At 34.5% G+C, this 26,574-nt stretch overlaps 2 protein-coding genes and 1 pseudogene across 2 annotated transcripts; 1 reads left to right on the forward strand and 2 right to left on the reverse strand.

Moving 5' to 3' along the window:
* Positions 1-65: 65 nt before the first annotated feature.
* LOC140990934 (transcription factor bHLH122-like) lies at positions 66-3,259 on the reverse strand (annotated as a pseudogene).
* A 7,194-nt stretch (positions 3,260-10,453) lies between these two features.
* LOC140990933 (AP2-like ethylene-responsive transcription factor PLT2) lies at positions 10,454-13,201 on the reverse strand. The gene is made up of 9 exons (XM_073460809.1): positions 13,077-13,201; positions 12,580-12,967; positions 12,391-12,473; positions 12,266-12,274; positions 12,072-12,160; positions 11,914-11,987; positions 11,732-11,782; positions 11,514-11,590; positions 10,454-11,385 (listed from the first exon to the last, which is right to left on the reverse strand). Exons 1-9 carry the CDS (start codon positions 13,195-13,197, stop codon positions 10,646-10,648), a joined length of 1,632 nt encoding a protein of 543 aa, XP_073316910.1. The 5' UTR covers positions 13,198-13,201; the 3' UTR covers positions 10,454-10,645.
* A 7,628-nt stretch (positions 13,202-20,829) lies between these two features.
* LOC140990966 (cycloeucalenol cycloisomerase-like) lies at positions 20,830-26,085 on the forward strand. The gene is made up of 8 exons (XM_073460859.1): positions 20,830-21,225; positions 21,333-21,478; positions 22,461-22,544; positions 22,755-22,796; positions 24,065-24,175; positions 24,259-24,450; positions 24,801-24,898; positions 25,664-26,085. Exons 1-8 carry the CDS (start codon positions 21,219-21,221, stop codon positions 25,845-25,847), a joined length of 864 nt encoding a protein of 287 aa, XP_073316960.1. The 5' UTR covers positions 20,830-21,218; the 3' UTR covers positions 25,848-26,085.
* Positions 26,086-26,574: the final 489 nt, after the last annotated feature.

Here is a 26,574-nt window from a genome sequence, read left to right on the forward strand (position 1 = left end):
AACTTCTTTTTTCCTCATAAATGTTTTAGTTGAATTCTCCTCAACAACAAATGTTGTTTTAATTCCTCACTGTGCTGTACAAATTGCTTCAAAGTCAATAAATACCATGATGATTCAAATTTTCTTAGTCTTAGCCTATGAATTCCAAACAACTAAAGAAAGATTCAGATCTAATCAGATGGGCACTAGCTGACCATGACAAGAAGCACATCAAGTTGAATGCATGTCCCGACTTTGACCTTACAAAAATCTGACAAAAAGTTGGTGAAATTCATGAACTACAAGTATAAAAAGAGAATCTTTACAAAAACACCTAATTCTATGATTCACACTATCATCAGATCAGAGCTCAAGATGCAATCCTTGATATCCACGAAAATACCACCCTACTTTGTTAGGAGCCAAAGGGGGTGAATTCTTGATCCTATTGATGAATATGAGAAGGCGTTTGATCTATGGTTTCTGCCTAGCCGAACATGAGCACTTTGAGCGATTATCAGAAAGCGTCTGAGGAGTTCAAAAAACAAATGATATTGACAGATGAAAAAAATCCATGTAAACGCATAAACTTTTTATCTCGGTATTTAATTAGTAATTTGGCAATTTGATACACACACCATTACTTGCCGTTGAAAATCTTTAATGTAATCAACAGCCAAATCCAACATGTCTGCTGTATTTGTTTGCTGCAAATTGAAGTGAATGCAAAAATTGATCGCCCAGTAAAGAGAATAAATAGAGGTCATAATCCGGTACACACTGTAATTTTAGAAACCATTTTTGTATAAAATTCTTTTGACATTGCCCAAAAGTATGAACCAGACATGAAAATATAAACCAAAAAACAGATTTTTAAGGTTTACATGCGCAGAATGGTCGATGTTGGATGATGAAAAAGGTTGATAAATAAGTAACGTAGGCAATGTAGATCTCCAACTTGTGAAATGCTTACTCTATTATCATGATCTACTTACTCTTATCGTGATGGAAACCCATTTTTCCAAAAGAAGACTCGAGTTTGTGGGCAATGAATCAACATTAGTTTCTTACTTTCACCACTTCGAATGAATATATAAACCGAGAGTATAATCTAAACCCAGAAGACTGCCATGGGATAGTATCTCATCAAACTTAACATCGCACAATTGTTTCTCAAGCCGATGCAGGATGTAAGTGTAACATTGCCAACCTCGCGAGAAGCCGACATCCACCATCCCACACTATGGGTGGCTTTTCATAACTATACTAAGTAGCATCGATCGCATCCAACTTAACACATTTAAGATGTGCCTCCACTTGTCGGATCCACATTTAGTCACAATATATGCAAGCAAGAGGTTTACCTTTTCCATGTTAGGAACAAAATCTTGCAGCTTCCTCATCCGTTCACTAATTTTGGTTCTTCTAACCTGAAATCATTGCATAAATCCTGAAATGCATTTCATTCTTCCAAAATCCATATTGCTTTTCTTTTTTCTTTCTTTCTTTTTTTTTTTTTAATTTTAATTTTGCTTTTTATGCATTAAACAAGTAAAGAATCGGAAGTTTACTCTCTCAGCTATGCTTCGTGGTTGCGTGGCGAAACCTCTTTTCGCTCTGATTTTACAGGGCACCGAGTCTTGCATCAGTTTCTCCAGGGCTAATAATTCAGCTTAACTTTTAGGCAGACTCGAGTGATGAAACAAATTGGAAATTGTATGCTTACTTCCACCTTCATTACTCTACTAAATACATCAGTATCTCACATTAGTAATCTCAAAACAATTTGAAAAAAATGAATGATTTGAATTCTACGACAAGACCTGATGATTATCTGTTAATCCTTTGAAGAAACTGTCAGGCAGGATAACTGAATCATCCCAACAATTTATTGGGAAATCTGAGCTGTATCCACCATTTTTATCATGATTTCCGCCGAATCGTCCCTCTCCATGACTGTTTTCTGCAGTTTTTAATCCACTTGGCTTAAATTCGCTGCACCGAGCTCTCTACAGAGCTCAAATATTAGCATCCTGTCAAATTAAAAATTACTGAAAAATCAGCTGTAAAAGGCGAATAAGAAAGAACACTACCATTCTTGATGTTTATGTTTTCGAATAATCCAGCAGGAGAACTTCTGTGTCGAATGAGACTGGCTCCGCCGCCACCCTCTTCCGTCTTCATCTGCACCGCGGAGTTCGAGTTCATTGAACCCATTAATCCATAATTCGAATCTTGCATATCAGAATTTGCAGCACCGGAATTAACGATCTGATACATCATATGAGAAACCGAAGAAAAGTCATTGCTCTGCTGTCTCTGCAAATGTTGCCGAGGTTTGTTGACTAAAGATTCGTTCTTTCCCGGTGGCGGATACCGTGGGTATAATTGTGATTGTGGATTCATAATGGAAGAGCAGTTTTCTTGAATGGTTTCGGAACTGTTAATGAGTCTAGAGAAAAATTTCTTGGTCTCAGGACTCGAAGCTCGAGGGTTCAAAATATGGTCATATTCATCTTCCCCAAATCCATCATCACCGATTATATTATTATTATTACTGTTTAAAAGAGTTGACAAAAAAGAACTCGGCGCAGATCGGTAGCGGGTTAATCCAGAGCCTATCTGCATATTTTGCTGGAACTCTCGGATTATTCATCAAGTATGAAAAGCAAGGCGCACAATCAAAAACATAAAAGAAGAGATAACGGGGAAAAACAAATTTATCAGATTAAAAACATCTTGAAAATTTCTGAAAATCCAAGAAATTAGAACTTTTTACAGGATCCCAAACCAGCCAAACAATCTGAGACATGCATTGAAGCAAGGAATATTCAAATGCGCAACTTTACAGAATCAAGAACCTGAATTGAGCAGAATATGAGCTTACTGATGTCTAAGTTATATTCCAAGAATTTATCTGAAAATATACCCAACTAGAAAATAGTGTCGGAACTGTGATTGAATTTAAAAAGATACCATCAAGAAAAGGTAGAACACCTATAGTTAATCAGATTAAAGAAAAAAACAACAAACAGGAAAAAGCCAGAGCCTTCAATCAACCACACGAGTTGCTTTTAAAAGCGCGAGGACTTTTTTACTTTCTTCACAGAAAGATCGCATCTTTATCCTTCCCTCCAAAAAGAGTTTTGAAAGAAATCAGTTCAGAGCAGCAGTAGTGACAGTGCGGAGGCGGCGGCGATGATGGCGGCGGTGTGTTGAGAGAGAGAGGAAGAGGGACAGAGTTGAATATAGCGCAGCAAACGGGAACTCAGGGTACCAATGATCTTGGACTTTTTTGGCGAAAAGGTCAGAAAATTGCATTTATTAATGATGTAGGGGTCGTAATGTTTTTTACAGAAGTAAATTATGTAATAAATTTGACAGTTCTTCCTCCTTTAGGCATTCAATTTACGGTTGCCCAATGATGATCTTAGCCTTTAACGGTTTTGAACCAAGTGATCTCTATAATCTGTAGTGATCTCTATAATATGTAGTTTCACATTCTTTTCAATACTAGCCATGAATATATTGGATTTCATTAGGTTCATCCTCAAATCAGCCATATCACCAAAATTATTTAAGCACTCCACAACCAAAGAGACACTAGAAACATCCCCACGGGACAACAGTAACAAGTCATCCGCATAAGCAAGATGAGTGATGTGTAAGTTACGACATTTCGGGTATTTAAGTGAGCGTGAAAGCACTTCAAGACATAAAGTAAATAGGAATGGTGAGTTGCCGCCCCATCTCTTTTTCCTTGTTGGTGTGTTGCATGTTCACAAATTCTGTATTACAAGAGTTGGACTCTTCCATATCACCGAGAAACACTTCCAAATTCGGGTTCTTGCCTTGAGTATGGCCACCCTTATTCTTAATCTTCTTCTTTTTCTTATTTTTCTTATTGTTGTGTACCACTTCAAAGCCTTCACTGTCAATACCAGTGCCACATGCAATGTCTTCTACTTCCGTTGTTTCAATAATCAATGATCTCTTTCCCAAATCTGGATCTTCCCCTGGATGTTCCCTTTTTCCATGTCACATTGCGAGATTGGCTACGATAAATGGAACCCATAGCAGTTGTTCCACCATCTGTCACATTAGTTTGGTTAGCCCTGACACATTTGTCAATGGCATGGCCAGCTTTGTGGCAAGATTCACAAAATTTGATATCTTGTTTGTATTCGAATTTGATGATCGCATCACCAAATGGAAGCTCAACTTCAATTTCAGTTATCCTTTGTTTGGAAGCCTCAATTTCAATTAACACCCCTGCATATCTAACTCTCTTTCTGTCATGAGCGAGCATGTCCATGTGTATCGTATTACCAACACGAGAAGCTAGTTTGCTTAAGATATTGAAGTTCCAACAATCTGGGGGAAGTCCATGTATCTGAACCCATAAAGGCATTGAGTTCATGTCTTCATACCTAAATCTAAAACATCTCGGTGTTTCCTTGAGAAATAAATGGTAACCGAAAACCATATAATTTCCTCCACTTAACACGTTCTTTGATTTCACTGCTTGGAAAAGTGAATACAATCCATCCACTCTCATGAGTTTTGAAGTGGATATCAGGGCCCCAACGTCTAACCAGATCGAACAAAGCAGCAGTAGGTGGCTTACCACTAACTACATAGCCAAGCAAACAAATGCCATATGTGTCTTCGATAGAGTCAATATCATCCAATCCGAACTTCTTACCACTACCCGTATCCATAAATTTAAGTTTGTAATTAGAATTAGCTATTCGATTGTTCTTGAATAAACTAGCATAAGAAACTCGATTTTTCCTGCTGGACTCAGGCTTATCAGTGGATATCTTAGTGACAGTACCTTTAGAACCCATAGGATTACCAATCTCGGCATTCAACCCTCCATTCTCAGATATACTATTAGGGACGTCCATTTGAGGCACCACAGTAGACCCAGTAGTCATAATTCTCTTTGCAGCAATTTATGAAGCACTAAGTTAGTAATATTGATAGTTTATCACTTATATCACCCGTGTCCATTAGATCTAGAACCAACAACAATAACCCACGAGTACGAAGTTAAACCAGGGATAACAAACTCAGAGCATAGAAAAGAGTGAACCTGCAAAACAGAAGGCAATCGTAACTCAGTACAGTCAGAAATCAACAAAAGAGAAGCAAAATAATTTCCAGAATGAAATTGGTGTTATCATTTTGAAAGATAGCAACACGCCATTTTCTCTAGAGAGAGGGGAGAGAACATCTCTTTAAAAATGCTATTGGCCACGGCAGACATGACATGATGGTTCTTGGGGGAGGTTGTGGAGTACTATTTTCTAGTTAAAGGCGACGTAACAGAGGTACTGGGCAGAAGTGATTCATGCAGCACTCATGGGTGGAGATGATGCGATGGTTCTAGCCGCAGGTGGAGTAGGTCTCTGTAGACATGACCCGTTGTTCTCAGGGCTGGAAGTTGGATGGAGGTTGTGGACAGTCGTGGATAGTGCCAGACATCCGTATGGAATTGCAAATTTAATAGACAGATTTAGTATTAGTGGCAAAAAACACACAATCGAGTCCTCTATAATATCAGTAAAAGTTGGAACAAAAGTTTGGCAAACCAAAACATGATAAAGCTTTACAGTAAATTTATTATTCTAAAATTATTCTTATATGTTAATTTTCTACTTCAGGTAGTCTAAAAAAACATTATATTTTGGACATATTAATGAACATGATCAGCCCCACTCTAAAATTAACTTTTCAGAGCTTAAAAAATGTCTTGTTGTCTGCGATTATTGGGCAGGAAAATAAACAAACATCTTGCACCTAACTTAATGAGAAGAATAAAGCAAGAAATCCAAATTGGATTTAGTACAAGTTATGTGACCAACAGCTGAGGGAGATCTGAGTCCATAGTTTTATTAATTAATTAATTTATTATTCGCAATTGTAATTTAGATTGTGCTAAACATAAAGTAAAAAGTAAAAACTGAGTTGACATACATATTCTACTATCAAACGAAAAACATAGTAGGCTTCTCCACTATATACAAATTTATTTTTATTTTTATTTTTATTTTATTATAATATTCTACTACCAACCCCATATTATATGGTAATAGAGAAACTATGCTAATAAGCACTATGATGTCAGGAATTTATTAAATCTAAAAGATCTTTATCTTCGTAATGATTTTGAGCATCTTCAGTTTGATCATCCATATGAGTGTTAGTGGCTTCAATGATTTTATCTTTTCCTTTGGAAGAAGAGGCTTGAGAAGGGGGTTGAGATATATCTCCAAATACTTCTGTTCACATGTCAGAAATTGTTTTTTTTCATCCATGTGCTGGAATAATTCTTTTAGAAGAGTAGCATGTGTAGGAGTCTCGACATTTAAACTCTTCATCACTTCTTTTGCAGGTCCTACTGCAATTATTCCATGTCGATCATATGTTTTCCCTTCGACGATAAAGTCTTCTTTTCCCCACCATTTGATTAGGATTTTTCGAATAAGTACTGTGGGGGTGAATTTCAATTCGCATTTTTCTCGTACTTGGTCTTGTAGACCATATTCCCATTTTATGATCCAGTGGACATTGTATTTAATGGAAAATTATAATATAACAGGAAGTGCTTCAAGCTGAGAATTAGCTTGTTGGAATTTTCTCCAAATATTTTTAACATTACGAGGTAATATGATTGGCATTAAACCCCATAAAAAGAAAAATGTTTTAAACCATGTTGATAAAAATTGATTATTATCATATAGTTGGATTTTAATCCACCATGAATGTTTTCTTTGAGAATTTTCATATATAAGGATATTATCCATGTCTTAATATAATCATGATAATTTTACATATTAGTCATTGCTTGAAAAGTGTTTAACTGTTGAGCTTTTCCTAAAAGAAAACCCCAATTAGCAGCCGATATTACCTTTTTAATAATCATTTTAGAAAATGCATAGTCTCTAGCTCACTCTATGTGTTGAATTTCAACGGATCCAGTTTCAACTAGAATTGTTTCAAAATAATCTCGTGTTTTTCTTCCATAAATTGGAAGTAATCTTTATAGCTTTGAGCTATTTGGATTGGCGATAGACCTTTTAGATCATTATCAACAGGACAACAATTTATATATCCTGAAAGTATATATGGATATTTAAATTCTTTTTTAGAACCTTTTTAAGCAAATATTGCATTATGATAGTATTGAATACAATATGCAGTATCATCATTTGCGAATTCAGTAATGGGATCAAATTTATTCTCTGTTAAAAGAATTTTATCCTTTTCTGTATTGACTCTTTTATTAGTCATGGGCTTGTTTAAGGGTTTTTTTTCCCTAATGTTAGTTTTTTCAAAACCGTCTTCCAAGGTGGATCCCTGTAAAAATTCTCTTGTTAGAAAATCTGGCAAAAAATTAGATTTTCCAGAAATATGTATAATATCAAAATCAAAGCATACTAATATAGCTTGCCATCTAGCAAAAGTTTAGATGCTATAATTTTTACATCTTTTAAAAGAATATATTTTGGTGATTTGCAATCAACTCGTAATAGAAATTTTTTTATTTAAAAGATCACTTTCAAATTTAGTGATACATTTAACAATAGAAATAATTTTTTTTGATTGTAGAATAATTCTTTTGAGTATTATTTCATATTCCTGATGTGTATCTAACAAGAATCTCTTAAGATTCATTATTCATTTTTTGTTTTAAAATTCCTCCATATCTAATTTCAGAGACGTCTGTTTCAACTATTTTAAATGCTTCATGATTAGCAATAGCTAAATAAGGAAGTTCTTTAACTCTTTCTTTTATTTTTTGTATTGCTAAAGTATGACTATTCGTCCATGGTTGATGATTTTTCTTCAACCTTTGAAATAATAATTTACAATCTTGAGCGAAATCTGTATAAAATTCTCCTATGTAATTAAGACTACCACGAAATCTTTGTAATTGATTTAAATCAGTAATTTTATCAGAAAATTTTTCATTAAAATCAATTGCTCTTTCGATATGAATCATTATTCCATTTTCAATATAATGACCTAAGGATTTTATCTTAGTTTGGAAAAGTTTTACCTTTTTATGATTGACTGCTAAGCCTGCTATTTTAGTGGCTTGAATAAATATATTAATATGTTTAAAATGCTGATCAATATTATCAGAGTAAATAAGAACATCATCTATATAAATTATGATATAATCTATATATGGGTTATAGATTTCATTCATAATATTTTGAAATTTCATTGGAGCATTTTTTAATCTAAGAGGCATAACATTCCATTCATAATCTCCAAATGTATTATAGTCTATTTAATAAATATATTTTATTTGGTAATGGATGTTTTATTCATTTTAATGCTTTATTTAGCGGTTTATAATTAATAACAAGTCTAGGAGCCCCTCTTTTTAACTCAGCTGCATTTTTTTACATAAAATGCTGAATACACTATACATGGAATTGGCGCAATTAATTTTCCTATTATCTTTCATCCCTGCCCGGATCCATTATTTATTTATCTTCTTTGTGAAATATCAAATAGATTATGCTCCAAATTTATGTTCTTGAGCTGCAATTAGTGTGTCCGTCCCCATTGATTTATGTTTTGTTATTATTAGTAGGGCAAAAATTAATTTGGAGATTGTTGAGCAATGAATTTTGTTATAATTTATGATTGAAAAAAGAAAATTTATATATGAAATATTGGATGGGGAGCTTATGGTAATGGGAATCAGCTATATGTAATGACCGTAATAAAAAAAATTAGTATGCTAATTGTGAGACGATCTCACGGCATATTTTTTGTGCAAACAGATAGGGGAACATTGCTTTTGTCTTTTAGAGTGGCCGACCTTCTCTTAATCTCTTTGAGACACGGGTTAATCATCTAATTTTATTTTTGTTTGTGCATATACAGATATTAATAAAGTTAGAAAAAAAGAAGATTAGATTGATCCTTGAATAGGATTATTATTTGGGCACAAATATGCATGAAATTATGGCAAATGGTTCAAAGCTGAGAAGGTTTGGTAGATGTTACTCATATTGGTAGTGTCCTCATCTACTCAGCACATGATACGCCTGCTGAGTAATTGAATCATGACTGCTCATTCATATATATATATATATATCATGATTGAATGAGTGACCGTGATCATATATTTGTTATATATACCACAATCAATTGTGCGCAGAAAATGTTAACAATTCAACAATTATTTTTTTTAATAAATTATAATGATCAAAACAAATTTATTAATTACTACTACGATAACCTAGCATAGCCAGTTAGTTAATTAAATTATAGTAGTCAATAACTCATGATTTCAAATTATCTTTTGCTAAATAATATATAATTGAAAATAATATTCGTATAATATAGTCTTGATGGAACGATATCCGTATTTTTAGACATTATACTATAACTTGCATCGTGTACTTGCAATCGCTTTGAGATTGAACTTTTCAATACTTTTTACTGAGAATTTTTAGTACAAGAAAAGTTCGATCACATCTCTTCAATTGTCATTTTTCTAGACAGATTTAGATCAGGATTAAGGATTGACTTCACGAGCACTATTCCATGTCTACCATTCATGTTGCTTTGAAGTGGGTCAAGCGTGCCTATACAGGTCTTCCCATATTAATATAGCATGTTTGCTTGCCTTCTCAAGCACCGTTTATTCTGTTTGGAAAGCCAGCATGCGATGATATTTGATGGTGAAGATCAAGGCTTAAATTTTTCGTTGTTTATACTTATAGCTCTATTGAAAATGTAATAGTTTGGGTAACTTATATCTGATTGTTAACTATTGCATTTGATATGTTATGACTTGTGTTGGTTGTGATAATTGTCCTTGCTTTGTAAAGCGATCGAACTGTGGTGCTTGAGCTACTGTGCGATTTAAAAGATTTGAGTTGCATCATTATCACTAGCTATAACTTTTGGTAAAACGGTATGCACTCGGTCCTACAATTGGTATCAGAGCCAATGTCACAGGTTCGATTCCCATTGATTGCAAAGAGTGAAATTATTGAGATGAATATTGTTGGGTGCAATAATTGTCCTTGCTTAGTAGAGCGATTGATGTTCTGCGATTTAAAAGATTTGAGTTGCACCATTACCACCAGCTATAGCTTTTGGTAAAGCGATATGCACTCGGTCTTACAACTTGATCTTTGCCTAGGTATGCCCGATGTATATACTTGTGATTCTTTATTTTTATGGTTAATATATTTTATATTTACCGATAAAAAATGCTTGTTTTAGGTTTATAAATAAGTACATTTTCAACTCCTATATGTTTTAATATTATTTTCAAAAAATAAAAAAATAAAAAGTTTATTTCTTCATCTTGAATAAGTAAAAGCAAGAAACAAAAGCACCATCTGATTAGCAAACCATCAAATCTCTAGCTTGAGAATGATATCTCTATACCCTTTTAGAAATATTTTCGCAGATTAAAGTAAAAATGAGGTAAATCTATGAAGCCATTGTTTCTTCAATTTTTTAAGAATAAACAATTAAAGAAAGTACACCAAAATTCATTAGTACGTGCTATCATACTTTTGATCCCCACATAACAAAATTGTCAAAAGTAAAGATAGAACTAAAAACTCCCCACTTAGCTTAGCAATTAGTTTTCATTGCAAGAAATAAAGAAACTTCTGTTTCACTCATTCCACATTGAAAATAAACCAGGATTTGATGTCCCTGGAACTGTCTCCGCAGACCATCCAGTGTATGTAGCAGCCGATGACATATGCTCACAATCCACTTTCACCAGCGGAAGTTCGTTGCCCGAATCTGAACTCGGGCCCATTCTGATAAAATTTCCAGTAAACCCCCCATTACTTGAACTCTCATTATTCTCCATCACAGAAGATGAAGACCCTGTGTTTGCCATGAGTCCATGCAGCGTGACTGCGTTGTTTTGAAGGTAATTTCCATAGAACTGAGAATCATTCAAGTTTGTGCTTGTGTGATGAGGGATGCTGTTGTAAGAACAAGATTGTTGCTGCAACTGGAGCTGTGTGTGGATGTAATTATGATAAAGAGACGAGGAATCTTGATTGTATTGTGAAAGATTTTGATTTTGCAGGGTGAAAGAAGGATGATAATCAAAGGGATGCTGCTGCATTAGTGAGTATGCTTGAAGATGGGACGCTGTTCTTGGGATGCTGCCATATTGGAAACCTGAGCCTAAAGATATAATGTCTTCGTGTTTTAGTGATGACTCGATTGCCTGAGCTTCTTTGAGGCGCTTGGCGGCACCTCCCCCGATAGGAAGAGAGCTGCTTTCAAGAATGGCCTTTACATCATAACGATTCATGTCGAAATTGGTGACAGCATTCAGACCTCGGAATTTTATGGCGGCTATATCATATGCTTCGGCAGCTTCCTCCTCAGTGGCTGTGAAAAAATATAACATTCCAATTATTTCGTTTGTTCAAAATTTAGGACGAAAACTGTAAATTATGAAAAAAAATTATTAAATGATTATAAAGAACAAATAGAAGAAATGAAAATTAATTGCTTACTGAAAGTTCCCAAGTATAGATCTTTGTTTCCGGCAACTCTTCCTATTCTTGCTTGCCATCTTCCATGCTGATGATGCCTGATTAAAAGAACCAAATTTAAATATTGAGAAATAATTATTAATTAACAAAGGAAATTAACAAGAAAATCAAGTTAAGAGGAAAGAATATTCATGCAAAATATATAATAAATTTCTATAGCCAAAGAAATCATTGACTACCTCGTCACGCCACGATACATGGATGCTCCCCTCGAGAAGCCACTGCTCTTCCTGAAATTCAATATCTCAGTAGATTAATCTCCGACGAGGATTATATTTTATGCTTTCTACGAATGCACGTGTTAACAAAAAGGTCGGTATGTTAGATAGCACGACAACCTATAATCAATGCTTTAATTTACCTTCGGATAGAGGCCACAAATTCCTGTCTAGTCATATGCTTCATCTCCTCCAGTTCCTTCTCGTAGTTACTGATCTGAAAAATATACAGAAAATTATTCTGTAAATATCATACCTGAAAAATATAGATTTTATAACATTTTTCTACAAATTTTCGTACTGGGAAATTAGTGGTAGTAGATGTTCCCCAGTATTTTAGGGCAGCGAGATCATAGGCCCTAGCAGCTTTTTCTTCTTTATCATATCCACCTATATACAAGTAAAGAAACTTATAATTCATCGGACAATTTCAGTGCAATAAATGGTTTCAGATTACACTAATTAATAATTAATGGTGAAACTTAATCGACTTACCCAAGTACACTGCATCCCATGGAAAAAAACAATCAAGAAATAAAAATTAGTGATCAGAGACAAATTAAGCAAAGGTAAATGTAAGAAGAAACAAAAGAATCAAGGTATAAGTTTATTATGTAAACCTTGACGCCCTTTTCTCGATTGGTCTTCCCTTCTGCAACTATTATCCCATAGATGGGCTTCATATCTCCCAGTCCACCTATGCCTATAAGAAAGAATGATGCATATAATCATAACTTCAATCGGAAAGTCATTAAATAAGCCTTTTAAGTTATGAGAAAAAATGAAGGGATATATATAGAGAACCCCACCTTGTTACACCTCTATATATCGAAGTTCTTTGGCCAAACGTGTCCAAGGTCCTCCTAGGGGCAGCGTCAACAATACTAGTGTCACTGTTTTCTGCAGTGGCAACGGTCTCGCTCGTACTTGAACCCTTGCCGCTGCCCATGGAAAGTGTCAATTGTTGCATGTTACAAGCATTTTCTTGGAGACTTTCGTAGTTTGTGGTGGAGGCCAACAGGTTGTGATGAACCGGCACCAAGCTGTTGTTGGAAAACAGGTAATTCGAATCACTCGATTGGATTTCGTTGTAAGGTATGAGCTCTAAATGGCTGTCGGATTTGCTCACTCCAAGAAAATCAGCAACTTTTGGGATTTCACTGCTTCCGTGGGTGTTGATCAAATTCCACTCATATGCTATATTAATATTGTCAAAAATAAAACATGTATAATTATTATATGGCTGCCAAAAACATTCAATTAGGGTTTTAAGCATATAAAGAATTGAGTGATGGCTTACCTTGGCTTTGAAATGGAGTTTCATTAATGTTGTCAATTACTAACCCTAGAGAAAAGTGATTAGATTGAGATTGTAAAGAAGGATGAGTGGGAGAAAATGGAAACGAAAGCCAGTTGTTGGAATTCATGGCGCCCTTCTCCTGCATATTCCAAGATCAGAAAGAATTAAGATTAACTAAAATATTAAAAATATAATCGGAATTTATAAAAGGAGAGAATTCAAGAAACCGAGGAATAGTTAACTTAATGAAGAAAAGGAAAGATCAATCTGTAGTCTCTTCTATAAATACATATAAATATGTGTGTGTATGTGTGTGTGTATGTATGTATATTTGTATATGTATCTGAAATTATGAAGCAGAAATCAAAAGAAGCAGATGCATAAACTCCAATGACTCCAGCCCACTTGGTTTATTGGGACTCCCTTCCTCGTTTTGTACAAAAAATGCCACCCCAAAACCCATCATGTCAACAACACAAAATCATCTCTAGGACAAATAAATTACTTACCCAAACAGCTGTAAATATTACTAAATTTAAGCCAAAAAAGAATGACAAGTATATGTATATATAGAACAGTAAAAACAAATCAATATCATGTAAGTATATATATATTTCATGAACCACAGTCCAAATGCTGGCGTTAAAGCTAAACATATCATTTACATTCTATAAATAATATACAGGAATTTGATAATATCAATATTAAAACATTAAAAGTATAGTCCCATAAAAAAACATGAAAATTACCCCATTTTCGAAACAATTTGTACGAGATTAAAATTTTTTTAAAGATTTTGTTTGGCTTTTTCTTGGTTGAAATATGTTGACAGTATAGTTGGAATTCGGACTCGTCAAAATTTAAAATAATTACTCTTAATGATTTAATATTTAATACATGCATGTCGTGTTAACTAAACTAAATAAACTAGTAAGATCGAATTAAAAAGTTTCATGCGGTACTTATCCCCATGACTCTAGTCTGAATGAAACTTTGATTCTGTGCCTTCTGTCTTCCACTCACTGATTCGGTCAAATACACCAATTTCAAACTTATTATTCTATAATTTTTTATGTTCTTCAATATTTAAAAATTAATGCAAGATTCAGATACCCGTTATCAATCAGTGCAAATCTATTTCATTTCCACTAAAAACTTTTCTGCATCTGATTGAATGATACGTTCACACACATTTATAATAAACCATACCATTTTTTTTCAAAAGAAATATATTTTATTTTATATGTATAATTTGCGCCTAGATGATGAATATATTCAAGTAAAGACAGGACCCACGTCTCTCGCTTGTGGCTGTCCTTTTTTTAACACAAAACCTAGCTAACATGAAAACTCCCTAAATCCAATCAACAGATAATTAAAGAGTGAAATTATAAAGTACACAAGAAACATTTAAAAAAACTCAACCCATTGATTAATTTTGTCCCTTTTTCTTAATAATCAATATCTTAAATCACCAGAAACAAGAAAGTGAACTCATGAACCCTAAAATCACAAAAAAAAAAAAAAACAGATGAACTTACTATATATAAAAGCTGGCTTGCCCAGAAGCAAACTCTGGAAGAATCTTAACGTAGCTACATATATATTATAGTATCATTGATCTTAAGCAAAAGTTTAATTTTTTGTCCCCATCAATGAGAATCTGTATGTGTATATGTGTTATATATGTGGCGGTGTATTATTGTGTGTGTGTGTGTGTGTGTGTATATATGTATGTGTAAATTATCTGGAAAAATGTGAAGTGAAGCATCGTAAGTTGATGAAGGAAAAGCATTTAATTAATAATTAATTCGGGGTGAAAAAATAAAGTTGTTTTCATCTGTTTACAGTTTGACTGATCCCCACGCCGATTCACGTTTTGCGGTGAGGTTTATAGGAATCTGACGGCTTCATGTCGGTGTTGTTGACTTTCTTGAATAATTTTGATTGGCTAAGGGAAATATCATGATCATTTTTTTTATTAGAGGGAATGTAATCATAAATTTTTTAAAAAACATTGGAATTAAGAATATGATAATCAAGTGAAATTAGCTGCTATGTCGGTAAACATTTTCCAAGGAAAAGCTATCAGTGATCATGAGTTATCATGTGTTTGTCTTATATATACCTAATTAATAGAATTCAATGACTTTAAAATACAAGTTTTAATTTTAATTTATTATTATTCTAGATATAAAAATAATAATGAAACACAGGTAATGAATTTAAATTTCTTATATAGATTAGTAACATCTCCTTCTTAATTTACTAGAATTAAAGTTGCTGAATCAAAACTACAAATTTCAGATATTATATTCTTGTTTCTTTTTGTGCCTTACAAGTGCAATTTTGTTCTGGGATTTTGTTCACTGAGTGGAATATATTTGAAAATCGCAAGAATTCTAAAAGTTCATGCAGGTTTGATCCAAGAAACTAGTAATTAAATTCTGAACAACTAAAAATCAAGTCAAACGGATCAGCTGCAGAGCCATTAATAAAACCACCATCTGGATCGTCAAAAATTTTGTTCTCACTCAGGACTAATATATATTTCTCTCTAAATTAAATTAAACTAAAAATCTGAAATGGAGTATTATTAATGCATGCATGGGAACTAGCAGCAACCAGTACTGTTAATTATACACTGGATGAATAATTACTGGAAGCAGCGGCAGCATGCCTGATCAAGAATTCAAGATCATTCGAAGTAAAAAATTTACTTAAATTAATTATTAATTACACAAACAGTAAATAATCTAATAATGAATGAAAGAGATGGAGGGTAAAATTGGTAGTTTGAGGCGGACAAGAATTGATAGTTTCCAAGATTGGTAGGAAACGCCCGGAAAGTGCTCTTGTCGCATCGAAATGTATGGACTATGGACCGTTTTTATTATTAATAATAATTCTCAAATTTTAAAAGAGAAGTTGGTGAAAAATCCTCAATCAAAATATTTTTTTGGGTTCACTCTCTACCCATAAAATTGTGGTACTATGTCATACAAATTGTGGTACACTTCATGTAGAAATGTGGTACATTTTATGTGGAAATGTGGTACTAAAAAAGTATCCAGGAACTGAACAAAAAAAAAAAGACGGCTGGGGACTGAAGGCCAATTTCCCGAATTTTAAACCTTAAAAACGGATTGTTGATTTCATGTAGGGTTAGGGTTAGGGTTTTAGGGTTGTTTTCTTGGGGACAAGAAAGTACAAGGAAGAAGGCTTCTTGATAAACTGATAGAATAATGTGCATATATACACTCATGAAAAATAACAGCAAATAATTAATTATTATTTTTATATAAAATCCAAATTTTATCATCAATTTTTTAAACGAGAGAACAAGATAGACTTAAAAGAATGCTTATAGCAATTAATTTGCTTCCTCGTACCTTCGAAAATTGTCCAGTAAGTTGGTATAGAGTATTGATTATCTAAAATATCAAAATTTGATTTAAATACAATTAATTGTTTTTGTTCACACATTTGGTCTAGGTATCCACATAGTGTCGATATGATGACAGATATTCCTAACACGACATCTATTGTCAACACGACATCTATTGTCATAAGAGCAAAAGATTTATATAAACCAATTTATAGTATCAGTTTTAGAATTTTCCCAGTAACTCTGCAGGCATGCATGATACCAATAGTTAAAAGGACCAAAAAAACTGACTTTTTTTTTTGTACATCTTGTCATATGCAGTATTCATCAACAACCTCAAAGTGCCTCGGTTTTCATTTGGATTGCAAAGAAAATCCTTCCGGTGTCTCCCTCGTCTTGTTTTTTGGTTCATCAAACATCAAGGCACGCATTGTACTCTCGTTTTTTGCATCTCATACGCCATATACATGCTGTTGTGGGATTAATCTGTACCAAAACTCTCGATCCAACCAAGAACATGGAGGAGTTTCGGTTTTTGTTCATGTAATGCATTTCTTTTAATGTCACTCACGTTTTTCTTGAATTGAGGTGCAAGGGGATGCGACTTAGGGCTGTTCAGTGACTGATAGTGGTGGCACGATGGTTTCCTGGGGTGAAATCTGTTCGGCGTGCTGTAGGAGGAGAGCTCGAGAGAGGTGAATTGGTTTTGCTCGGTTGGGCTGTGCACGGGTTTCGGGGTGGAACGAGTGGCATGAGGGGTGAACCAAGGTCTGGACCAGACCCTGGTGGGTCTGAGTCACGGCCCTGGGAGGGCTAACCTCAGCTGGAACCACTGAAGGGCCGACTGCATGCGTGGAAGGGGTAGAGCTCGGCGTGACACTTTTTGTTCCTAGCGATCGGGTTGGTGCTGTAGGCTGCATGGAGCTGAATCCTTGGGTTGGCTCGGTTCAGTAGAGTCCTAGGGTGGTTTAGGTAAGGTGGAGTCGAGGCTTGATCCGTCGGTGGTGAGATAGGATGCGAGTTGGAGAAGAAAAGGGCAATATGGTAAAAAAATGGGGTAGGGCCGAAATTTATGGCATTGTCTGGAACCTTCAGCCGTGGGTTTAAGGGTCTAAAATTAAGATTTTAGGACCATTATAGTGATTTTAAAGTATGGTAAAAAGTTGGGAAAGTTTTGATTAAGTTTTGGTTCGATTCGGATTAAAATCGGAATCTCGGTCCAAGTTTTAAAACGAATCGGTTAAGTTTTGAAACGGGCTCGAGTTTACGTCTAGGAATGCTTTTTAATATGTTTTGGGACATTTTTAAGAGTTTGGTAAGCTTCGGGTTAAAATAATGAGTTTTGGATTTATTCGGGATTTAATCGCGCACGAAACGTTAATTAAAGAATTGATAGAAACGCTTAGATTTAGTCTTAATAAAATTATGGAAACTTATATTTTAGCTCAAATAATTATTAGAAGTCTAAGTTTTTAATTTGAGAATTTTATGTTAAAGTTTGGTTTTAATTCGGGATTAAAACGCATTAATATGTTATATTTAAAGATTAATTTAAAATTCATCGATTTAAGACAAATAAAAATATGGAAAAATTCATGTAGGCTTAAATAATTATTTGGGACATGTTAGAGTTAATGAAATTAAAAAAATGTCAAAGAAGTGAAATTTTACGTCTATGGGCAAAATGATAATTTTTGGGTTTCCAGGGGCAAAATGGTCATTTTGCACCCAGGTGAGATTTTGGTCCTGACAGCACCTGAGCACAAATTCACGATATTTTAAATGATTATGCATCACGCTTATCATTTTTACGCAATTATGATAAATACGTCGCATGCTTGGTTTAAAGGAAAAGTTACGTATATTCATGTTTTTATTAAGTGATGAATATGATGATATTTTTGAAGGATGGAATTGGTTGTGACTGACGATGTATATGTATACGATGACATGAGATATGATGAGCTGAGGCCAATGCTCAGTGGACGGATAATGCTGTCGCTGATGTCCCCGTCGTCGGGTACCACGGTTTTATAGATGGATCCATCGATAGAGCTGATACGAAAGTCACAACTAATGAACTGAATTCAATTAAAAGAAAATGTATACGTTTATGATGACATGAGATGACATGATTTAACACGTATATGTTGATACGATGATATATGCTATGATTATTACCATGTTTTGAAAAAATAAACACGTTTACTTATACGATTTTTACTGCAGACACGAAATGTATGTTGATTATGTTATTTTTCACTGTTGTGTGCTACGTATATGTAGTTGTTATTATTGGTACAGATGTGCTGAGTCTTTAGACTCACGAGGCGTGAATGATGCAGGTGAGCTTCATGATGAGGAGATTGGAGATACCGAACTCTGAGTAGGCAGGCCTGGTGCGACGACACGACCTGAGGACCGCATATTTTCCGCATTACAATTTATGAAATCTAAAGGAGATGAACGTTTTTATACGTTGATGATTTTAATATTTTTATTCGTTTATGTTTACGTATGATTTTGGATGAGTTTGATTATTTTAAACTGCGCTATTTTTATGATCAAATAAATATGATTAGTTTAAATGTAAATTTATAAATACGAGCTTTTTTTAAAAAAAAAATATTCCGCACTTTTAAAAAGGTAGACGTTACACAAACTGTTCACATAATCACATAAACAACAGTCACAACACATAAATATACTTAAAACATAATTTAAGTGTTACAATTATATGTTATCGAACTGTAACATACATATACCAACAAACGACGATCGGTGCAACTTTAGAGCTCATCGGCCTAAAACACATAACAATAATCAGAGAAATACCGCATTTTACAAAAAATTTAATTAAACCAACTATTTACTCAAAACAACTAAAGTTGAATTTATTTGCTAAAAAGCGTACTTATCGATTTAATTATCAGAACTTAATCTCAAAATTCTCAATAATTCACCAAATATGCATACTATCTCCAATAATAATTCATTACAACTCTTGAAATCCTAAAATCAACTAAAATTATGATTAATCCTACAATTCAGTTATTTGTCCAACTATTCAAACAATGCAATTTGTTTAAATAGATCTCACTTCAAAGAATCCTATTAACTCCGAAAATCAACAAAATAATTATAATTCCCAAATAATCACACAATTAATTCGGTAAAAATTTATAAATAATCGAATTATACCTTGATGCTATCATCTAATGATTGAACCTACAATATAAAATCAATATGTAAATGCATTTCAATCCACGAAAACAAATTAAATCAGGATGTTTGAAACTCTCATTTTCGACAGCTTACTATAACACACAAAAGCTGAAAACCTAGCATCTAGTACCTTAAATTTCGAAGCTAGACCAAGCTCGAATCCAAACAACAGCTTTCCATGGCATTATTGGCGGTTGTGAGGCAGCATATTGCTGGAAAGTCCAAAAACGCAGCTGAAACTTAGAGAAGAGGTTTTGGCTTCGAGCAATTTGCTCCTAAGCTCATATACTACCCTTCCTTTGTTGGAAACACCAAAATCGAAGCTGGAAACCTCAGAAACAGTGTGTAAAACCAGATCACAAAATGGTGCTGGTCTCGCGTCATGCATATCCTATTGACACAGTAAGCAGAAGAATGATTATGACATCTGGTGAATCCGTGAAGTAATAGAGCTTTATGGATGGATTCACTCAGATCCTTAAAAACGAGTGTGCTAATCTTTGTTCAAGGGTGCTGGTGCAAACATCCTTAATGCCATTGCCGGCGCTGGTGTGCTTGCAGGCTATGACTAGCTTCAGATGATTGTTTTCGGAAAGAAATATGGTTTTGGTGGAGCGTAATGACACCTCTTTCTTTAATCGTAGATGGCGATGAAATTTTATTGTTGTTAGTTTCAGAATATACTGACGAAGTTTGAATAATGTCAGAGTGGGTTTGAACGCAAACTCGTGATCGGTTTTGCCCCGGAAGGGTGTTATAATGTGAGAGGGCCGGGGATGAATTTCATTGCTGGATCATGAGATTTATATATAATAATTTAACACGTTTGATCAAATAATTTAGTCTTCTTATTGTATTAGAATGTGCGTCACGTTTTCTATTGACATTGGATGTAAAACTATTTGTTAGCCGCTCTCTCCTTTTCTTCCATCACAACGCATGGTATTATATGGTTTCACTATCTAAATAATCACAAGTTCCATGTGTTTATATTATAGAAGAAAGCTTCCCAAATCCGAAAGTAATAAACCTATGCCTCTGTACGAATAAGCAGCGGTGGGGTTATGCTATATCGAAAGAATTCATAATTTTTTTGGGAAAAAAAACTACATTTGACTATAAACTTCAAAGCCATGAGTAACAATATAATTTATCCATTGCTGTTCTCAAACTATAAACGTCTTTTTTTTTTTTTTTTTTTTTTTTTTTTTTTTTTTTNGTAATTGACTAAAGTAATTTCAGCAGTAAAAGAATCGTGAATGACAAATTCGGACCTAGAAACCCGACCCGATTTACTGTCCGGCCCCTGTTTGTTTCCACTATCCGCCCCAGTTCTTCGCCCTTTTAATCAGTCTATGTTTCTCTCAGCTCTTCCATGTTTTGGTGCCTCAGTTCTTGTATATTTCCTGTGTCCAGCCGTAAAGGACAAATCTTTGATACAAAGTATTTTTCTTGTTTATTTTTAGCGTCTAATTGAAATCCAGTGTCAATAGCACTTAAGCTCTTTGTATCTGCATCCAATTATCAGAAACGAAATGGGAGGTGATGTGCCAGTCACCGAAGACAGTTTTTTTAAGCTTTCTGTCTGGGCAAACCCAAAGTTTGTATTGTTAATTCATGGAACTTAATTATTTCGATGAAATTTTCAGGTGCTGAAGTGGGTGGTAGCTCAAATTCAAATCTTTGGTTGGCTCAAGACCCCAGCAAGAGATGGGGGGAAGTATTTTTCCTTATCTACACTCCTTTTTGGCTCACTTTTTGTCTTGGCATTGTTGTACCCTACAAACTTTATGAGGTAACTTAGCCTACATATGCAGTAAAGTTAATAATCTGTTGTTTTTGTCCATTTCTAAGTAAAATTGTTACTGATCTATTAGGGGACTAAATTTTAACACTCCTTACTGTACAATGTGATTCAACTATCGTGTCCGTGGAAAATAAGAACCATTCTTGTATGAATCGGAAATAAATATTCGAGGGAACTGTTTCCGGGAGTGGATTTGGTAATGTCGGATTGATTTAAGTATTAAGATGAGTTTTGGGATTTCAAGATTCAGTGATAGATTTGTTCTTGAAAATTCATCTTAGCACTAAGTTATGCAACAGCGACAAAGCTTGATCTACTATGGCTTGTTCATTGTCCATTGACCATTGGTACTTATTAGCTTGCTTTTTGGTCGTTAATTATTTTGGATGATGTAACTGCAATCAGTTCACTTTGCATCATCCATCCGTTCCTTTAAATTTCAAGTTTTAGATCTATAAATTGTAGTTCAACCGAAGAGATTTCAAAGGAATATCACTGTTCATTGTTAAATTAAAAGGTATGCTTCTTCTTATACCATTTTTGTTGATCAAGTTATCCCTCTGTGGAAGTTCTGTTCCTTTTTAATTTTGTGTTAACTTTTGGGAGTGTCACATGCTGTATAACTTCACCTGGCAATCCTCTGTTCAAGCAAATTTTTTTTTATTCTATATATGCTCTGTTACAGATTGATAGACCACTATTCATCCATGCATGATTCAGTCAATTAAATGATTGTCCATGTAATTTCTATGTGGTTACATTTGATAGAAATCCATGGCCTACAGTTATTTTTCCTGGATTAAACAGTAAGCTACTAAGTTGAGTGTGTAGTCTTGTTCCTCTTACAACTATTTTCTTAATTCTTTATAATTGTGATCTTTTGTTTGCGTGCTGGTGGTGCTGTAAAACGCACTGGAGCTTGTGTTCTCAGATATACAATTTGTGTCAACACTCATATTCTTTTTGTCAGAATTTCACCAAGTGGGAATACCTTTTTCTGGGACTTGTTTCAGCACTCCCCACATTCATTATACCAATGATTCTTGTTGGGAAGGTGAATAGAAGGCCGATCCCCTCTTATTAAATCAATTTAGTTTGATTACATGGAACTGTTTTAGCTCATGTTTTGAAATGCCATTAGTGCTAAAAGATCATTTTACCCAGCCCATTGGCAGGATTTTTTTTTGTTTGTCAAAACAGGGATTTTGCTGCCTTTTTAAATAGTAAATGAGTGAAACATTTTGTTTTTCCTCAACTCTTCCAGGCTGATAGCAGTTTATGTTGGAAGGATCGCTATTGGGTAAAAGTAAGTATTACTCATTTCCGAGTTCCCATTTTTCTTCCACTACTCTCTTGTGAAGTTCTGAATCATTATCTTTGTGTTATGTTGTCAACCAATTCACATAAATATCAGTGAGAGGGTAATAGAACTGCTGATCAATTTCATGCAATTTATAAGTACTGAATATCAAGTTCTAATTTGATCTATGGAAAAGATGGGACTAAAAAGGATCCAATTTATAAGTAGAGAGTATCATACTTAAATCAAATCCTCCATTTTGCTCAAGCACGATTCCAACAGAGGACCAACACAGTTCTGTGCCTGCTGTTGGTTAACGTTTTCTGCTTCTCTCTGTCTCGTGGGGGATTTCTTCTCTTGAGTGTACGCGAATCGACTTTTATGATTTTTTCTCATATTTCTGGCTAAATTTGGCTTTTCTTAGTCCGCATAATCAAGGATTAAAAGCATCGTCATCATACATGAGCATTGCCAATATACATAATAATTAACTCAAAAGGTGCCTAATTAAACATGGATATGACTATAATTTTCCGTAAAACCACATGCAATTCGTACTCAACCCCATTTATTATTAAATGTGAATGAAATTCTGGAATTAGGTCTTGCAAATCGATTTATGAATAAGATCTGGATTCTGGATGAAGTAAAGTCTGTGTTTCGAGCTCTTTTACAAGTTTTTCCCCCCTTTCTACTGAAGGTTTCTTATGAAAAAACTATTGCTTTGCTAAAAAAGAAACCTTGCAAATTTCTTATACTAGTTATGTCACCCGTGCAGCGTGTTCATTTGAAATTATCTGGTCAGGCTCGTTGTGCCGCAAAATGTTTGTTCTCTGTGTTGGTAACTTGATTAGATCAAAACTTGAAAAGAATGATAAAAGATAAAATTTTAATAAAATTTTCGCATGAAAAAGATTGTTGTTTCAGTGGATTTAATTGAAATATACCAGAACAATCATGTTCATGTTTGAAATCCATCTAACATAGATAAATCAGTTTGACTATTTTGGTAAAATCAAAATGATACCAAAGAGACCGCTCTGGCTCTTTGATTCAATATATAGTGAGTACAAATTGGACAGGACCTTTAAATCGTTTGCTGCCATGCAGCTTGTACAATTCAACAAACTAGTATTTGATTGTTTAGACCAAGTTTTATTGCAATCTTTTTCTGGTCGTTTGACCTCTCTTAACTTGTGGCTGCCAATTCTGTCATCAATGATTGTTTATGTTATTTTACGTTACTAAAGCGTCGAATTTTTTTGTTCTGCCAGGCTAATCTCTGGGTCATACTTTTCAGTTATGTCGGAAATTATTTTTGGACACACTATTTTTTCACTGTTCTTGGCGCTTCATATACATTCCCCTCGTGGAAAATGAACAATGTGAGCCAACACTACCCATTATGTTTTCATTCTTCATTGTTTTGTAGTTATTCAGAATTGATTGTAAAATCAACTCTATGCAGGTACCTCACACCACTTTCCTTCTCACACATGTATGCTTCTTGTTCTACCACGTGTCATCAAATATGACACTTCGTAGAATCCAGCATTCAATTGCTCACTTGCCCGAGAAAACACAGTCTCTTTTCAAAGCAGCCTGGATTCTGGCTCTTTCATACTTTATAGCATATCTGGAGACACTAGCTATTTCCAATGTGAGTGAAATATATGGATTGCAAAGTTATGTCCTTTTTTCCTTGGCCAAAACTGTTGATGTTGTGTTGGTGTGTGTGGGTTCATCACGGGGGGCGGGGTTGCAATCATCCCCTCTTGAACAAAAATTTTTGAAACATTTATTTAGATTTTCCCTAGAACTGATAAGTTCATCATCCCACCCACCATGTCATTCCGTCATCCTATCTCACCCCTTGCCCGTTTGGCCCCCTTTCTCCCTGATGGTTGGATCTGCCACTCTGTGTTGTTCATTTGCTGTCTAATATTTTTATTAATTGGAATTGGTGGCGACACACCTGTTAATTTAAATCTCTGGCTTTGATGCATGCAGTTTCCATATTACGAATTTGTGGACCGAGCATCCATGTACAAAGTCGGTTCTTTGTTTTACGCAATATACTTTTTTGTTAGCTTCCCTATGTTTTTGAGGTAAATGTTTTATTCAAGATCTCTCTCATCCTCTTTCAATGTTTGTGTTATTCTTTTGTTTGTGTGACATTTTGGTACTGAACAGAAGATGAGGTACAGGGGACAAAAACCAAAGAAACTAGTTAGGTTTTCTGGCCGGTGTGTGTGAAATAAGACCTATGGAATAGCCATGTTTGTTGGAAATGGAATGATGACATGATAATAATTTAGCTACCAAATGATGTGACTCAAAATAAAATTGAAAATTGCCAAAGAATAAGATATTGATATCTTATGACTTCTATCGTTATTGTCACAACTGAGGTCCAGTGAATAATAGTACGTCACCATAATCAAGTTGTAGTAGAAGACCATGACCTTCTTGACTGTCCGAATTTAATGTTTAAGTTGACAGGGTTCCTCTGTCTACGGCTATAATTTCTAGATCTACTAAGCTTTCTATTTAAATATAAATTATTTTCACACCTGTGTTTGGGCTTTTGGGAAAAGTGATTTCTAACTTGTTATTAGAGCTAACATTTATTAACTAGTAACGTGTTGTATGTTTTGGATAATAATTCTGGAGCCGGTTTGCGGCAACAATAGGAGATGCGATAAAATATAAAACAATTATCATCTAATCCTCCATGAGGTCAAACCTTTTTGAAAATGGGTTTCCCACACTTTCTGAGAAGCCGTAACTGTAAAAACGTACATAATTCTTTTGAAATCTTGTTGTTTTTAACCTCTACTTTTTGTCTAATGCGACACTTACGTGACATGCAGAATCGACGAGAAACCTGGTGATCCCTGGGATTTGCCTCGTGTAGCCATAGATGCTTTAGGTGCTGCGATGCTTGTCACCATTATACTCGACTTGTGGCGTATATTTCTCGGACCAATAGTGCCACTTTCAAATTCCAATCAATGCTCTCAACCTGGACTGCCTTGGTTTCCAGTAAACGCCTAGGCCATGCTATTTTCACAATGCCATGTCCTACTACTTCTTCTAGTTGCACGAGCTCTTTCATCTTGTTGCTCTATTTTTAGATGTTATGTATTAGACTTGTTGTAACTTTATAAACTCAGAAAATTCCCCGTTTAAGAGTCTGTGACTGTATCAAATTTGTGCCCTTCTACTTATTGAACGAGAATCTGAATCAAAAATTTCTTGTCAAATGTGAACATCTGCCTCTTCTTGTTGTCGAGTCAGCTGCGCGAAGCAAGCTTTGCCGAGTTGTCAGAAATTATTTATATATATTTATTTATTTTAAGTGGGGATAGCTCGTCTTCATTCCAGAGGCGACGTGAGTATCAGTATCTCCTAGTAAAAAAATGGCTCCAACTTTGCTGCAAGAAAATTGGAAAGAAAACAAACTTGTTTGGTGTCTGATTGGATTATTGTTCAAGAATTTCGTTTTGAACACGTTTTCACAAGCGAGACCATTATTTTCAAACAAAACTTGGACTGACCGGGAATGTAAATGAAATGACCCACACTCAACGCCTAAAATCAGATTTTATGATTGTTGATTAATGAAATATAAAGAAACACGCTCATTAATTAAATTATTTAAGACACGGAGATAAGTTTGTACTGTATATTCTAAAGAAGTTTATAGTCGAATCAACCGTCTAAAATAAAGATGAAGGTCGCTAGAGCTTGAGACTATCATATGTGATCTAAACGTCATATT

This window comes from Primulina huaijiensis, chromosome 13 (genome assembly GCF_012295235.1).
Source record: "Primulina huaijiensis isolate GDHJ02 chromosome 13, ASM1229523v2, whole genome shotgun sequence".
Classification (NCBI taxonomy): domain Eukaryota; kingdom Viridiplantae; phylum Streptophyta; class Magnoliopsida; order Lamiales; family Gesneriaceae; genus Primulina; species Primulina huaijiensis.